Source organism: Helianthus annuus, chromosome 9 (assembly GCF_002127325.2).
Source record: "Helianthus annuus cultivar XRQ/B chromosome 9, HanXRQr2.0-SUNRISE, whole genome shotgun sequence".
Classification (NCBI taxonomy): Eukaryota; Viridiplantae; Streptophyta; class Magnoliopsida; order Asterales; family Asteraceae; genus Helianthus; species Helianthus annuus.
The window spans coordinates 149,213,081-149,232,425 of record NC_035441.2 but is presented as its reverse complement, the minus strand read 5'-3'; the positions used below and the strand labels follow the sequence as shown (position 1 = coordinate 149,232,425).

The 19,345-nt window shown below is 34.5% G+C and overlaps 1 protein-coding gene across 1 annotated transcript; it reads right to left on the bottom strand.

Annotated features, from left to right (window-relative positions):
* Nucleotides 1–17,258: 17,258 nt before the first annotated feature.
* Nucleotides 17,259–17,774, bottom strand: LOC110876354 (ethylene-responsive transcription factor ERF109). The gene has a single exon (XM_022124524.1). It carries the CDS (start codon nt 17,772–17,774, stop codon nt 17,259–17,261), a length of 516 nt encoding a protein of 171 aa, XP_021980216.1.
* Nucleotides 17,775–19,345: the final 1,571 nt, after the last annotated feature.

The following is a 19,345-nucleotide window of genomic DNA, read 5'->3' as shown; positions in this document are numbered from 1 at the left end:
TAAATTTTTTTTTTCCAACCTTGTGTAGCGTACTTCATCCCATACTATCAAAGTATGTATATATTCGAGATCTATATATATATATATATATATATATTTTTCAAGTATTTAATTAAATAGATCTTTTATAGATTCACGTAACCGACTTTAAAAATTTATTTGTGTCACGGGTACATCACTGAGATTTTATTACTATAGTTATTTTATGAGAATCTCCATCTCCATTATTATTCTTTTAGTATTAAGTTTAACCAATCACAGTTCAATCTCATTTCTTTTATCTTCATTATAATCTTTTTAAAGTATGAGAACTTCGAGATTACTTAAAGTAAATTTAACATCCAATTCATCAACTCAACTCATTTACTAATATTGTATTATTTAGCTATTATACATCAACCAGCTGACTTGAATACTTTTCTTTATAATTTAGGATACACAATCCTATAACTAATATGACTGGTTAATCTTGTAGTTAATCTTATAATCTTAGATTAACTATTTCCATGCATAAGACCTATTCTGGACATACCTTAATATTAAAGATTTGTAGAAATGCTTTCGACGTTTTGTTAGACCTTTCTACGTAGTCCCACCAACCCAAATCTTAAAAAAAAAATTTAAATGATTTTATTTAATCATGAATACCCATCATATTCACTTAACCATTTATTTTATCGCTAAGTATTTTAATAGAAACCTTTACAAATAATCACAACATAAAATTATGAAAGTATAAAGTCTCATGGCCAACTGGTTACAAACCAGAAGGAATAAAATAAAGTGGAAAATTGGTATACCTGGGTCTCAAAAACTTGCTTTGGTTCAATCCACTAAAGCAATCTCTTTAATTTTATTTATTTTTTTTAAATCATTTCGGTTAATTTAATAGCTTCGGATTTATTTATAATTTATTTTGAAACAATATTATTAAAACCACAAAGTTTTAAAACTTTATACCATATATTTCAATATGTATTTTAAACCAAAGTAAATGATTGGTTTTAAAAGAAAGTCATGAACATGACTGTTTTGTTAACAACTAATTTAGTTTGCTGTATATTAAAATATTATTTGAGTAGGTGATATTAATTATCACAAACAAATTTCTAGTATAAACATTTGGGTACAATCATAAAAATAGATTGACTAAAAACGGCGAACATTGCGACTTATATATATATTTATATATATATATATATTTATTACAACTAAAACTGGGGTTCGAAATATACTAGTGATCATGCATCCATAACTTATTATAGTCTATCTAGGTTATAGGAGTATTAAGCTCAACATACTTTTATGTATGGTTTTATTTTATCTCTTTCTTTTACTAGGTTGTTTATTTAATGGGCAAAATTGTTAAAATTTCTGGCTCATAGGTGGCATGGGTGCTGGTACTGGTTTTGCGGTTCAACTATTTAATATAAGTTAATATTTACTGCTATAGTGGCTAACATATGGAGATTTACCCATTGTTTATCTTCCCATGGTAGGTTATTGTCTGTTTCCTGAGTTTGTGCATATGTTTCCTTATTAATTATCACTTTCTTTGGTTGTGACTTCTTTATTTTCTCTTGACTTTTCTTTTTTTTTTATGGTGTATTATAACGTATGTTTATTATAAACGTACTATACTACAACATGTATATTATTTTACATACAATTAATATTGTATATTAACATGATTTCTGGATTTAAGGTCAATTCAGGAATTTACCATAATCTATACCACCATTCATAAGGATAGATCATGGTATAGATCATGAAGTCTATGAATCAACTAAAATAACATACTTATATTTATTTAAGGTGGATACGTAATGTTATTCGATTTCTTACGTAAGTTTACCATAAATTATGATTTTAGATTTAATATCTAAAATTTATACCCATGATCTATGAATATTTTTACAAAATGAACGTGTATTAATATTTCCTAGTAAGGTGAATATACACATAGTAGTATATACATATATATATATATATGTATTACGGTACATTCATTTATTTAAGAGGAGATCTAACTCAAGGTGATACCTTAAGTTACTAATTGTATAAGAGTGTAGTATAATACATCTGCCTAGATAGCTTGTGGGTACGTCTAGTCATATTGGTTACTCATACTCTGAACTCAAAACATAAAAATCATAATATAAATATTAAGATTTATTTACACAGAATAACACATAAATTGTTATATTAATTTCCTAACACAGAATTTAAAACTTAAGTGTCAGCAGAACACTTCTTTGGCTTGAGCCAGTGGCATAGCTCTGATACCACCTTCTGTCACAACCCCCGACCCCAAATCCCCGGGAACGGGCGGCCGTGAGCCAGTTTCGGTGGTATCGTGTATTGTCTAATTTGGCAGCGGAATTTTTCATCAGGACCGTAGTTAGGAAATATTTTATCAGAGTAAAACCACCATTTCATAATATTAAACACATGGGATAAAACCCAAGTTTGCAGTACACACATTTTCATAGGAGTAAATCCTATTTTATTTAATAAAAACATCTATTTTATTTTAGGTAACTTTATTGCCACTTTTCCAAGCCTTCAGTGCTCTCCAGCTAGCTTCTATTGGCTTTACACTAAGTTACCTGAAACACGTGTTTAAAAACATTTTATCAGCAGGAAATACTGGTGAGTGAATCCCAGTTTAACCAAATTTAACTAAAAACCAATTTGCAGTATTGAGGGCACATCCGCAATTACATTTGTATCCAAGACATCACAATTAACATCAGTGGTACGGTCATACTCAACATATGGGATGTTACCACGCCAGTAACCAATTTTGTATACAAAACCCCAACATACCCACTATAATTGTATTCTTCACAAATACTCAATAACTGTCATTTTGCATGGAAAGGTATTTAAGGTTTTGTAAAAACATTCAACAAAAGGTTTACTCACAAAAATGAGCATATAAAAAGAAGGATCACTCACATTGCTATTATAGGGCTTTCCTTTGTGACTTTCTGGTTATAATCTAATTAAATAAACAATGCACATGCGTTAGTATAATAACCCATTTTAACATTAGTAATACCCTCCCCGAGACGGCATTCCAACGACTACGTCGGGCAGAACCACGACAGCCGTTACGGAACCCTAGATCAATCGGGCAGAGTACCTAATACGTATCCAGGGGTTATGATACTTACAACGAGGCAGAGCTTCGCTAATTAGGGGGGTATTATACCCGTGTATAAAGCCTACTATTCAGAAATTGAGATTGAGAAACGAAGAATGAACGAATTCTGGTTGAACCCGATGGCCTTCTTATATAGTTGCTGAAACTGGTCTTCTCGCGGCCCGCGTAACACATGGGCTGGGCTTACGCGGCCCGCGTTGACTCCAGGTCAACATATAGCTTGTCCTGGTCATGATCTAGCCTCGCCACGATGATGACACGTGTCATCACCGGGCTGCGCCACCAATTGGGACACTCGCGGCCCGCGTAAACTAACGCTGTGGCCTCACGCGGCCCGCCTAGACTTAAGAAACCAAAGGAGTCCGGTTCTAGCTTTCATACGGCCCGCGTAAGGGTTTGGGGTGGGCTCACGCGGCCCGCCTCAACTTACTATTTCTTGTTTTTCATTTATTTTTAATGCTATATTGTATTTCGGGCTCGGTTTTCACATACGGAGTGTATTTTAGAAAGTGTAGGGTGTCAGGGGTGCTTTAGGATGGTTGATATATTTTGGGTATAACTCCTGGGTTATTTAATAAAATATATAGTGCACTCACATTAAGTATAGTGACCCAATTCTACTTTATCCCTACGTCACGAGACAGAACCCCAACGAATTTAGGCAGAGCCTTGACATACGTTACGGGGTCCTACGTCAGTCGGACAGGGTATCAGTGTTCAAGGGTTAAAACACTTAAAACGGGGCAGGACTTTGGAGTTATTATAGGTGAAGAGAAATGGAAATATCTTAGGATGAGAAAGATGCCGAGACACAGCAAGCACCTTTGAATGTCAAGTATGAGCTCTTATATATAGTTGAAGTTGTCTTGGAAGCCACGTTTTTATCTAGACACGTAATACACATTCATTGAATTCATTCATATCCATAAGAAATCCTTTACAATCCCATTTAAATCTTTTTTCTAAGTTTAGTTATATTATTATAATTGAATATAATGTACACGTAAACATGCACTTTTAAACTTTCATTTTACAAATTCTTTATTATTATATTATTATTATTCACTATAATTAATTTAACTACTTCATTTATTTGGCGCTTATAACTTTAAAATATAACGTTTTATAAAATGATGAATATGCCCTTAGAACGAGAATATTTGCATCTACATTTTGAACCAAGTTTCATTAAAAACGGAGTAGGTTCAAATATAATGTATTTTTATAATTTAATTATTAAATGGTTCCTATGGTTGCCCAAAATATCTCATATTTTCATCGGTCAACTTACCAATGATGCATCCTTTTAATAACATAAGATTTTGTATATAAAAATTTTGGGAATGTTACATCCTCCCCACCTTGTTTTAAATCTCGTCCTCGAGATTTTCGGAAATATGGATGAATATTTTTAGTTAGTTTAGTTTCTGGGTAGATTCTGGTCCTGATTTTGAATTTTACTTTACTTTGACCAGAACTATTCTCTATGCTTTGAGATTCTTACCTTTAATTTGTATGATCTTTTAATGGATTTAAATTCTTCATTTACCTCTATAACTTTTAAGAGGTACTACTAAAGATTTATCAGTTAGGTATGTATTCCTGTCATTTCAAATAAATTTAAGGTTTCCGAATGGTAAATCTTAGTAATAGGAAAAAGAGTTCTTGTCAGTATATCTAGTCGTGATTACTCTTATCTTCTCAAGAGCTCTTAATAAAGGTAAAACGACTCTCTATAAGTTTTTAGATGTTTTGTGTCTTAGCACAACTTTTGGTTACAGGCTTCCTAATGCATTAATAATCACAAAGGGAAATCTTATACTTTCCATGGCATCTCAACTTATAGGGTTTCCGTCGTTCATCTTGTTGCACGAGTTTCGAGACTGATGATCAAACGAAACAATGTTTGATATTGGAATTATAGACGTATACGGGAGATTCTTAATAAACCAAATTATCATTGACATACTTGTTCGTGATTTATCCCTAATTGTCAATCAATATGGTCTTTGGATTTCCTCATAGATATACATATCTATATAATCATATATTTCACATACTGTAATATACACACCATTCATCAGGTCAGTGTATTTAACATATTCATATTTCCAAAAACAGGTTAAACATCAAATCATGGTACTATTTAGGGAATTCCATTAAAATACATATACCTCATCTCACCCGGTCTTGCCGGAGAGGTACCCCCATCTCACCCGGACAAGCTGGAGTGTATACCACATCATACCCAGACTTGCCGGAGAGGTAGTTATTATTGTATTTCCCGTAAATAGAATTTTCTCAAATAATGATTTCAGAAGTATATCATTTATTATGGCTTATATCAAAGAACAAGGAAATTAGTATTCTCATGATGGATCATATTCTAAAACCGAGTAGTATTAATAAACAAGAAATAACAGTGGCCAGGTGTTATTGCTTATTTATCATACAAGCACTGTTCTAGTCATCATCCTCACGGGATACCAATAACCATCATACTTTATCCACGCAAGTAATTGCTTATCTCAAAGCTTTATACTAAGGCATTCTTCTTAGATTCAAGTCTAAATATTGTCCTGGTTGTTACCAGTGAATATCAATATCGTAACTTTTTCATTTAAGCATAGATATTATTATGGTTGTGGTTTTCTTTTGGTTGGAGAATGGAGTTTCAAATATATCATTGTCTCCATTGATACTATAACTAGGTTCAATGTAATAAATATGCTTACAGCCAATTCTATTCATGCTTATATATTATGAGATTCCGATGCACGGAATATTTTATTGAAACAGATGGTATTTTAAAACATAGTAGGTTTCATGATTTATTCTTATAATGGCTTCATGTCTTTATAAGAATTACCAGTGCTATTTTCTCTTATGTTTATCTTCAGAAGATATTTGTATACCATCAAGAGATTCTATTATGTATATATATGTGTATATTTATTATTTGGAAACAAACGAAATTTTCAAATCTCTAGTTTAATATTTAAACTTACGTAATACACACACATATATGTATGATATTATTTTATAATATTTTTAACAATACAACTATATAATCGATGGTACCAATCATCGAGCTCATTCCCTTTACTTTATTTATCCTTTTATAATAGTATAAATTTCTTGTCAAATATACTATTTTGGAATTAAAAGTTTAGGGAAATAATTTACTCCAATTATAAATTTTCTGGACTCATAAGAACAATTTCATTTTTAACTAATGGGTTAAACTATACCAGGCTCACTATTTATATTACCTTAATAATTTTTCCTCAAGTAATCATCTATATATCTATTCCAATTATCACATGCCTACCTTTTCCCTTTTGAATCAATCATAATATACATTTAAGATTGAGAGGCATTATTTAGAAGAATATGTGCATATGTGACCCACGACATGGTATTTATGGGTTACCCAGAGATATATATACTATATGTAAATTACTTTCTGTAATTGAAAACTTTAGTTATAGCAATGTAACGGATATATATTAAATATTAATATATAGTATAAACACATAATAAATTTTTTTTTTCCAACCTTGTGTAGCGTACTTCATCCCATACTATCAAAGTATGTATATATTCGAGATCTATATATATATATATATATATATTTTTTTTTTCAAGTATTTAATTAAATAGATCTTTTATAGATTCACGTAACCGACTTTAAAAATTTATTTGTGTCACGGGTACATCACTGAGATTTTATTACTATAGTTATTTTATGAGAATCTCCATCTCCATTATTATTCTTTTAGTATTAAGTTTAACCAATCACAGTTCAATCTCATTTCTTTTATCTTCATTATAATCTTTTTAAAGTATGAGAACTTCGAGATTACTTAAAGTAAATTTAACATCCAATTCATCAACTCAACTCATTTACTAATATTGTATTATTTAGCTATTATACATCAACCAGCTGACTTGAATACTTTTCTTTATAATTTAGGATACACAATCCTATAACTAATATGACTGGTTAATCTTGTAGTTAATCTTATAATCTTAGATTAACTATTTCCATGCATAAGACCTATTCTGGACATACCTTAATATTAAAGATTTGTAGAAATGCTTTCGACGTTTTGTTAGACCTTTCTACGTAGTCCCACCAACCCAAATCTCAAAAAAAAAATTTAAATGATTTTATTTAATCATGAATACCCATCATATTCACTTAACCATTTATTTTATCGCTAAGTATTTTAATAGAAACCTTTACAAATAATCACAACATAAAATTATGAAAGTATAAAGTCTCATGGCCAACTGGTTACAAACCAGAAGGAATAAAATAAAGTGGAAAATTGGTATACCTGGGTCTCAAAAACTTGCTTTGGTTCAATCCACTAAAGCAATCTCTTTAATTTTATTTATTTTTTTTTAAATCATTTCGGTTAATTTAATAGCTTCGGATTTATTTATAATTTATTTTGAAACAATATTATTAAAACCACAAAGTTTTAAAACTTTATACCATATATTTCAATATGTATTTTAAACCAAAGTAAATGATTGGTTTTAAAAGAAAGTCATGAACATGACTGTTTTGTTAACAACTAATTTAGTTTGCTGTATATTAAAATATTATTTGAGTAGGTGATATTAATTATCACCACCACCACCACCACCGCCACCACAGCCCTGCCACCACCACCACAGCCCTGCCACCACCGCCACCACAGCCCTGCCACCACCACTCCGCTGCCACCACCACTCTCACAGATCGTAAACAACTCCCCACGCTTTGTAATTGTTCAATAAGCATGCCCGACACCACGTGAAATCGGAGTTTTTATAAAAAATTCAAAGTGGAATTAATCCACAGAAGTTTGTCGATTAAGTGTCAAATTGTTGTGTTATTTAGAGTCCCTGAACCCATACGAAACTCTCACATCCTTCAAAATCCTTTACCCCTTCGAAAATACCCTCTGTTCATCGTCTGCAAGTCTCGCCGGAATACCCGTCGCCGGAGACTGTCGCCACGCCGTTGCACGCGATACCGGATCAGTTTTAATCACCTAATCGGTATGTTTATACTTGTACAATGTTTCTGCAAGTTTAATTTGAATATTATCCGGTATTGATCGAGAATTGGGCCGTTTGACTTCTGTTGACCGTTTTGGGGAAGACGATGAACAGTAGCATGGTCACCACCGCCGCCGCCGGAACCACCACCATCAACGTCATCATCGTCATCATCTGGGGAAGGCAGCCCCACCGTCGCCGGTTCTCTCTCCCGCCTCGTTATCTCTCTCTCTCTCTCTCCGACTTTCTCCCTCTCTCGTCTGATATGATGATGAACCGGCTGTGGTGGCGGTGGTGGCAGGGCTGTGGTGGTGGTGGCAGGGCTGTGGTGGCGGTGGTGGTGGTGGTGGCAGCGGAGTGGTGGTGGTGGCAGGGCTGTGGTGGCGGTGGTGGTGGCAGCGGAGTGGTGGTGGTGGCAGGGCTAGTGGTGGTGGTGTTTAATATTTACTTAAATGGTCCTTTATGTTACAAATTTACACAATCAGTCCTTATTTACTAACTGACTTATGATTTTTGGACTGAAATGGCACCTTTCCAGAACGTGGGGGACGAAAATGGCGCATTTTTGAAAAATAGACTGAAATGGCCAAAGTGACCAAACCACAGGGACGAAAATGGCAGTTAACTCTTTTAATTATATTATTCTTATAAAATTTGTATTATGTAAGTCCCACCAAAAAAATTCAAATATTTCAAATCCCTCCATAGCTCAAATTTTATCCCACAACCCAAAAAATAAATACATAAATAAAAATAATTAATTCTTCAAAGATCTTCATGGTTTTAACTTTCAGATCAAAAGACTTCCGCCCAAATCTTAAAGAAGTAAGTTATTATTTATTTTTCAAACATTGTTGAGATGTTAAGATGAAAATTCCATTCAATAAAGTTCGATTGAAATTAGTTTATATAGTTATGCTACACCCTTATCTTATTCGGTTCGGCTTGCTTTTCGATTACATTTTGTTTAGAGAAAGCAGGATCAGTTACAACGCCCTTGAACCAGGACTGCGCACGTGTTTTCCAACTTACTTGTATATGTTATTAAGGTACTAGTTGAACCGTATGAGATGATTACTACAATTATATCTTTTATTTCATTACGGTGGTGTGGTGATTCAAGCATGTATATTTATGATTTAGGGCTTAGGTTTTTTTTGTTGTGCTGTTAAAAAACCTAAGGTTTAAATATACACACCAACTATTGTTTGATGAAATGCTTCAACCAAGTCTCCAAGATGCATCTTACTGGCCTCTTCTGTATGATATGGTATTTCATGTTTTGGACGTATTTATTGTCTTATACATTCAAAATATATAATCCATAACAACCCTAAAGATTGTTTTAGATGGTATGGTATAAATGCATGTTTTTTCATACCTTGCTACTTTATCATGTCATGAAATCAAATTACTGTGTGACTGACTGTATGGTAGGATATAAGAGGTAGATAAGTGCAATCTACACTTCCATATGAATTACTATTGTTGTATTTGTATTTATGTTAAATATTTACCTTTGTGCTTAGGCTGTTAATTTAATTTTAAATTAGCTCCTTGTGTGAGACTTATGAAATCTAGCTCTTTGCATTGGTATATGTATTTTTTTGTATATTGACTAAAGAGAATGATGATGTCTCGTTTGCATTCTTTACAAGTCTATGTTAAAAATAAACAAAACAGTATTCTATTTATTTGTTATTAAAAATCTTGTTCCCTATGGGCTTGATTCAGCATAAAGGCATGCCATGTAATGTATTAGCAACTATACAAGTAAATTTTCTGAGTTTTTTGTACCCTTTTTTGTTGTTTAATAAAAATCTAACAAGACTATCTCTTCATTAGGGGCTCCCTTATGCCACATCAGTGATTTTATGGTATGATCAATTGAATGTGGATGCCTCACTGATTCAAGCGTAGTTGGATATATATTGCCTTCATCATCAGAGCTTCTTCTGACATCCTCATTGACTTAAACCAATTGAATTACTTTGAATGACATTATCCTATTGCCCTTCAATTCCGGGTTTGATTTTCCTTTTAAATAAGTATTCGTAAAGACCTATTATCTTAATTTATTTTGTTTGGATTTTGGATTTTGAAGAAACCATTGGGTGCTTGCAGTACTAAACCTGAAAACAACTACTTGTTATCTTGATTCCTTACGGCCTAGAAGTGTCGATGAGCAGTTGAGGCAAATTATTCTACGTAAGTAATACAAATTATCATAAATAAAAGAGTTGGAATATACTTTGATATAATTTAGTTTTTTATAGGGCAATGGTCATGTATGCTTTACGAAGTGGTGTCAACATAAGGGTTAAACTCATCTGGACTAACGCTAGGGTAAGCGCTTAATCCCTAATTTAAATTGTGGTTGTAATGATATTGTAAACATCGAAACCCTTTAGTTTAAACTTAAATCGCAATGGTTTCACATTTCTTGATATTTTTAATTGTGTAGTGTCCACGTCAGCCAGGAGGTACTAAATGCGGCCACTATGTGATGAAGTTGATGAGGGAGATAGCTTACGAAGGAGTTGAAATACTTCACAATGATAATGTAAGTTTAGGCATATTTTAGTCTGTATATTAGAGAAACATGTACTTATATATCCAAACAAATGCTTAAATTCATGTATTAGGATTAAATTCTGATTTTTAAGATTTATTTTATTTAATTGTTGTCTTAGGTTGGGAACGGAGTTAAGGAATACTTGACTGTGGATATAGATGGCATTCGCGAAGATTGGTCGACTTATGCGGTTACCTCCATTTTTAAGTGACAAATCGTATTTTAGGTGTTGACGATGTATTGACAAACGATTCTTTTTTTTTTGTTAACGTTAAAATATTTGTGGTATACTTGACAAATGATTATATAATGGATTGTTTTAGTGTATATATATATATATATATATATATATATATATAGGGGAATGATATATAGAAAACCCACTTTAATTTAGAAAACCCAGGAAACTCAAAGCTCCCGATGTTTTTTTGTTTTGAAAAAATTTACACATGTTATATGCATGTTTTTAAGGGTTTTGGGCAAAAAAAAATCAAAAAAGCGCCGAGTAGATATTTTTTAGAAAAATAAACAAGTTTTGGTGTAACACATGTTACATTCATCTGACATATTTGTAACATGTGTTACACCAAAACTTGTTTATTTTTTTAAAAAATAACTACTCGGCGCTTTTTTGATTTTTTTTGCTTAAAACCCTTAAAAACATGTATATAACATGTATAAATTTTTTTCAAAAGAAAAAAACATCAGGAGCTTTGAGTTTCCCGGGTTTTCTAAATTAAAGTGGGTTTTCTATAGATACTTACATTATATATATATAGGGCCAGGATCATGTTTTGTTTTATGAAAACGATTTATTGTTTTGGTTATTATACATGTATCCAGGGTAAATTAGTAATTCTATAAAAAAATTAAACAATTAAAAGCATGACACGGGTAAATGAATGTCATACGTATATGTAGGGGTGTTCAAAAAACTCGTGGCTCGCAGCTCGCTCGAAAAAACTCAAAGAAAGCTCGGCTCGAAATTGGCTCGGTTGTAAACGAGCTAGCTCGGCTCGGCTCGTGAGCTCGTAAGCTGGCTATATAAGGTTTACATCCTTAATTTTTTTTGTCCCACATCGCTTACAAAACAAAAACTAAGGGAGTACCTCTCCTATAAAAGAAGATAAAGACAATGTACAAAGTGAATTAACTATTTATACTTGCATATTTAGCCATATGGTTAAATTAAATTGCAATTATGGCCCTTAGTCTATGAAGAAATTCATTTTTAAGAGCTTTTTAAGTAGTAAATTTTGCGGTTCTTTGTTAGTTCGAGCTAGATCGAGCCGAGCCGAGCTAACTCGAATTCTAATCGAGTCGAGCTCAAGCCTCAAATCTCAGCTCGACTTGAAATTCGAGCTCAAGCCGAGCCAGCTCGAATCTAGTTCGAGCCGAGCTCGAGCTGGGTCTAGTTCGACTCGACTCATTTACAACCCTACGTATATGTCATAAATGCTTGTCATGAATGTGTGTCATTAAAAGGTGTCATAAAGTGAGTGTCATGAATGTGTGTCGTTAAATGTCTGTCATAAATGTGTGTCATAAAAACACGACACACAAATTCATGCCATGTTAATTTTATGACTTCTCAATCAACGACACGCTTTTGCGTCTCATAATTACCGTTTTATGACGCACAATGTGCGTCAAGAAATGTGTATTTTCTAGTAGTTTATATTTTCAAAACAAAAATACATATGGTAACCATGCTATATCTAACCTTAATTTAATTAGTATAAATCATTTTTTTTTTCAAATCAATATCTCTAATTACTGCCAATGAGGTAGTGGTGGAGTGGTGAAGGAGACAAATTCTAAGAAAAACGGTTTAACACAAAATAAATTATAGATACGTCCATTATATTGCAATCCGGAAATCTCCTCAACAGTGGAAATGCTTCTTTTCCAATCGGGAACGAACCGCATTCCTCCCTTATATTGAAGCAGCCTAGCCGCGACTGTACAGTCTTTAACCCGCTCCAAATTATAAAGCCTAGGCCACCGGTGCTTTAAGACTGTCGATCCAACCATAAATCCGTCTAGAAGTTAACCATCAAACCATTCCCAACCCTCACCCTTAAAAACGAACTGATACTCTACCCATTAAAGGAACGCCTCTCCATCTCTTTAACAATAGTATTCCAGCAACCTTTGAAACAACGATTGAGAGGTAGGAATTCCCACCGACCCCTCCCCCTGTGCGCCATCTCCACCACTTTACGCCAAATACTATTCTTTTGTGTTTTAAATCTCCAAGGCCATTTGGCCAAAAGAGCAAAATTAACATCCCTTAATTTCGTTATTCCCAAACCACCGTTTTTCATAGACTTTGTCGTTGTATCCCACGCAACCCAACTCGTTTTCTTATCTTCACTCGAGCCTGTCCACAGAAAATTTCTCATCAATTTTACCAGTTGATCCGTCAATTTACTTGGGGCTTTGTGTAAAGATAAGTAGTACACCGGTAAACTAGCCGGTACCAATTTAATTAAGATTAACCTTCCACCCATGGATAACATATTGACCTTCCAAGAAGCTAATCGTCTTTTAACCGTGTCAATAACCGATTCCCAATGGCAGCTCTTATTCATGTTCGCACCAACTTTAATCCCCAAATAATCAAAGGGGAACTCCCCAACTCTACATCCCAAAATATTCGCCATATCACTCGCCTCTTTGCCGACAACGCTAATGCCAAACAAAATAGATTTCTTTACATTTATTTTTAACCTCGAGCATATGTAAAAAACTCTAAGGGGCTGTTTGTTTACCTCTTAATGAGCCTTTTAATGGTTCAGACCTCTTACTGGTTCAGCACTTAATGGTTCAGACTGTTTGTTTCACGAGCAGATGTCTGAATGGTTCATACATTTGCCTCTGAATGGTTAAGATTTATACAGAGTCTGAATGGTTAAAACCTCTAATCTGAATTGGTCAGACGTTTGTCTCTGAACGGTTAAACATTATACAACTCTTAATGGTTCAGACCTCTTACTGGTTTAGCACTTAATGGTTCAGACCTTTTACTGGTTCAGCACTTAACCATTCACATGTTGCCAAACAGCCCCTAAGTAACCTCACCATTTTCTCAATATTCTCCCTCGACCATTCCCCCAATATCAGCGCATCATCTACATATAATAAATGCGAAAAAGCAGGACCCCCATTGAAAGCTCTAAGATCCTTTATCTCCCCCAAATCACAAGCCTTACTAACTATACATGAGAAGGCCTCCATGTCAATAAGAAAGAAAAACGGAGACAATGGATCCCCTTGTCTGGTCCCCCTTTTGTATTGAAAATCAAACGTGGGCGATCCATTGACCAAAATGGCCGATCTAGTGGACTCAAGAATCCCCTTAACCCAAAGACACCACTTGTTAGGGAACCCAATTTGGCCCATCACCGTAACAAGGAACCCCCAATTAACATTGTCGTACGCCTTTTCAAAGTCAATCTTCAACAAAAATCCCTTCCTCCCCGTCTTTTTGACCCTACCGTACAACTCGTTAATCATTAGCGGACCATCCAAAATGAATCTATCTTTAAGAAAAGCCGTCTGCGTATCTGAAATAACTTTCCACATCGTCTCCTTCACCCTCGAAGCCAACACTTTAGAAATAATTTTACTAATAACCCCGACTAAAGCGATTCAGCAAAGTAAAGTTATGATGAAGTGATGACGTTCGACTATTCGTTACTCTGATGAGTTTGTTTGTCTCGTCCTTTCAGATTATAGGAGTCCATGAAATTGTCGTCGCGTGTTATATTTTTATTAAAATCATATTAGTATTAGTCCAATAAACCTAATGTGTAGTGGACTAATTTATAAATCATTAAAAAGTATTTGATAACGGGCCTATATTGGAATTGGTATGTGTTTAATTTTTTTTTTTTAAAAATAACATATACATACATCGAATTTTTTAAAAAAAAAATCTCGTATCTCTCGAAATCACAGACCTTATACGGAAGTACCCCGCACACCATCATAGCCGGCCCCTAATCCACCTTTTAAACGCCATCCAAGGTAGTCATGTGTTTCATTCCATGTGCCCCTCACGACGTGAGGGCATTTTAGTCCTTTCCTTTATCCTATATGCTTGAAACCATAAGTATTCAGATATTATACGATTTCGTCATTCCTAACATTTCAAACTTCTCGTTATACAATTAAAAAACCCTGTACTAACTCCTAAGTCAAGTCATATAATTCAAACCATCAAGTTTTTTCTTTCTGAATTACAGGTGTCTAATTATAATGTTGTTTGGGTGAAAAAATAATCCATTATCCAATCATTTGTACAACTATGTTTTGCGAGAATGTTCTTTAACTATTCGAATCTTCAAAACTAAATACTAATTAAATGTCAAATGCGACGTATACACAGACTTTTAGGTTCTTCCCGACGATCACACGCTAAGATTAGACATTTTTTAGACGGTACACAAACAAAATGGTTATAAATTGTAGTCGCGTATTATGACCTTTAGTATATAACCAATGTTTCTTTATCACATGCGGTCCGTAAAGTAGGTACTCAAATACTAGTCAAACCGTAACACATTATGTCTCTTCTATTTGCTAAACTATAAAACATTTAATCTTTCTCACTAACATAGGTTTTCTCTTTTCAAAGAAAACAAGTTTCGTAAACTCGATATTATATATGTATGTGTAGAGAGAACGGTTCCGGTACAAAAAAGAAATACTATGTGAAACATAAGAAGTTGTTGTATAATTACATACTAGTCGCGTATTATGACCTTTGGTATATAATAACTGATGTTTCTTTATCAAATGCGGTCCGTAAAGTAGATACTCGAATATTAGTCAAACCGTAACATGTTTTGTCCCTAGTATTTCTGAAGTGTAACACATTTAATCTTTATCACTAATACTGTATATCAGTATATAGAAACAAGTTTCATAAACTTGGTACTATATATGTATGTGTAGAGAGAACACTTCCTATACAAATTAAACTATTATGTGAAACATAAAATGTTGTATAATTACACACCAAGTATTTATATTTATGTAAATCTGTATATAACAACGAATTTATACGTAATATATAAGTAATTATTTTCGTCATATAATATAAATCTGTGCATGAAGATTTTTACTTATAGATTGTCGTTAGTATCCGGTTAATACACTTTTTAGGATTAATCTATGTAACATAAAAACTTGTTTGCTAGTCATCTGGTCGATCCACTGCTCTTACGACAATTTATTTTTTGAAGTTATATATATAAAACAAAAAAGAAAAAAGAACCTTAATTTGCCTATAATAAGACAACGCAAGAGAATATCATTTGACCACCTTCGAACCATCTTAAATTTCCTCGTGCCAAAATTGTAAAACGAAAACAAAACTGAAACATCATCTCCTTTTCTTAAAGCCACATTTTTGTAGAAGTCATCACGTACGACAGCTTCACAAAGCCGACTCAATGTTTTTGGAGTCTTTAAGCAAACTGCAAAGACGGGTCCTTTTGAATTTGTATAAAAAATAAAACATCGGTTCTGCTTTCTGCCTTCTAAGTCTTGATCGCAAGCACAATATCAAATTTGAAAGATTCAAAATATTAATTAAGGATTTAGGATAAACAATGATCGAATGAATCGGATGTGGTGATTCCTATAAAAATAGTTGTTAACTAACCTGCATTATCCTTGCGACACCACTAATTTCTCCTAATTTTGCCTCTAATTGCTCCCCAATTGGCAAGCCCATTGAGCGGAATGAACATGTGCTACGTTACAGTTAGTGAGGATGACGTCGTGGGCCTAAATTAAATACAAATTGCGTATTGTTTGGAGCCTGAATTGAGCCTCTTTTATTTTAAAACTGGTTTGTCAGTTGACAACCGTACCCAGTATATCCCACCAATAGCAGAGCTAGTGGTAGGGTCAGGGGAGAGTGAGATGTAGGCAAACCTTACCTCTATCCCTTGGGGGTAGAGAGGCTGCTTCCAGAAAGACCCCCGGCTCAAAAACAAAAGCATACGAACAAACAGACGTGATACAAGCAGAAAAGACGGGTACCATAAGTGAAATAAAACAACCAAATATCAACAGGAGCGAGCCATATACTACATAAACATTTATAGCATCGTAAAATAACCAATGCACATGTTACCTAAAGACAATCATGTGCTAAATCCCCCCTTAACAAAAAAACTAGGCTACCTATACGTAGGGTACATATAGCTTGCGGAGACTAGGTGGAAGGGGCATAGAGGGGATGGGTACAAGTGGTTTGTCAGTTGACCATTGCATGAAATATAGTTTTTGTTTTATTCATTTGAGTCTCATACTCTAATACACATACATACAATATAAAGATTTTTAAAAATTTTAAGGCCTTATTTTTTGGAGTCCCTAGGTCTCGTTGCCTTGTTCATTTGAGCCTCGTACTCTGATACACATATATACACTATAAAGATTTTAAAAATTTTGAGGCCCCTGTTTTTTGGAGTTTCTAGACGGTTTCCTAGATTTAAAAGCCTCCATCACTCCAGCTTGACCACTTTCTTCTAGTTGAACCTCCTCCGGGTACTCCTCCACCGGAAAGTTGGTCTTAGCCGACTTCCCTCTATAACGAATGCTGGCCCTGTCGTAAGCTTTAGCGGCCTCTTCCGCAGTCCCGAAAGTCCCAAGCCACTTCCGCTCTTTCCCAGGAACCATTATCTCTGCTGCCCAATTTCCGGATGGCCGTAAACTAATCCCTCTATACTCCTTCTTTCGCCTTCTGCTCTCTTCTCTGCTGCCAGCGTTGAAAAACTCACACCCTAAACAGTCTGGAGTTCGCATTCCACACTGGCGGCATACTTCTTGCTCCGGGAGATTCAAATAACCGCTTGACCCGACGTCGTCGCCGCGGCCACTTATAACATGGCTGAGTGCTGAAACCATTATGGAGTTCACGTCTGCGGCTTTTGGGATTACTGAGGGGTTGTTCATTTTTAGGCTAGTTGAGGGAGTTTCTGTTTTTCTAGAGGTGGTATATATAGTTTTCCATTTGTGGGGGGGGGATAGAGTGTGAGTGACCCTCGTTAATTTCTTTTTTCTGAGCGGCTTTGACCCTCGTTAAGTGTTTATACTTTTATATAGCGTTTTAAAAACCGGTTTAAATCGGAGGGTTGAACCGGTTAAACTGGATGCTTGGCCGGTACGAATCATACGGTAAACTAAGGAAACAACAAAGAAGTCGTACCGCCGGTAAATTACGTTATACCAATTTAAACCAGTGTACCGGTACCGGTTTATACCGGGCCAAAGGTTAAAAAACATAATTTTTTTTAATTTTGTGAGCCTAAAAAGGTGACTATTCATTTTTAAGCGACCGTGAACTTGATGCATTTAACACTCAAGTTATATTTTATGGATTTATAGGGTTAAATCGTTAATTAATCAATACGGTTGAACCACGAATCAGACCCTATGACCCCTAGCGTCGTATTGAAGTGTGAAAAACGAATCAGACCGCGCCAAGCTGTCTGCTATACGTAAGAACAGTCGACGACTCATTCGGAACTGATGTTTAAACATCGCGGCCATGTACACAGGTTCGTCAACAAAATAATCGGCCACTAATCTAGCCGTTATAACGGCTCTTTTTGTTTGAAAGTAGAACGACAAGAACATCTTGGGGAGGACGTTCACGACGTCGACGGGGCTGTGGAAACGGTGTTTAGGGGCGACGCCGGAGCTTGACGGGGCTTGGACATCCCCAATACCGAGTGGTCTTACTTGCTACATTTGCGTTTGGGGGATCAAATATATCCCATTATAAGTTCTCTAGTATTAGAACCAGTGTTGTAAAAATCGCGACTAGGCGACGATTAGTCGGCGATTAATCGCTAGTCGTCCAGTTACTGAGTAATTTTTCTTAAATCGGTCCATTAACCGACTAGGTCCGACTAGGCACGACTAATTTAGAACTACGTTATTCTTTTTAATTAGTTGTTCTTCAACTTAACATAGAAATATTAATAACTGAAGTTAAACATTATATTTAGTCAAAACATGTGTTAAAATTAAGTAGTAATATATATATCTAATGTACAAATTTAAAATTTAAAATACATTAATATAGAAACTCAATTTTGAACCAATTTATAAATCTGAAATAGATTTAAAAAAAAAAAATCAGTGCAAATAGCAAGATAACAAATCCCACACCTTCCACGTTAGGTCCCTAGCTAAAGGGCGTGGGTCATTGTTAGGAGATGATTCGCTACATAGGAATATAAATAAAAGGCTATACCACCTCTTCCTTAATCCATAATAGTTTGCATGGATTAATCCATGACAACCATGGTCCTCATTTCCATTTTTTAAGTACTCATTTTCTTTTCCTTTAGACAAAGATAAATTAAAATAAATAAGGGAACGGTGGTTTGGATCATGACCACACCCTTAGGGTAGTAGTTTTGGATTGTGAATTAGAGATGAGTGATATGACATTGACGTGGAGAGTCATGGTGGTTATGAGGGGTGTGTCTAAATTCACTCCCATTATACTAGATACA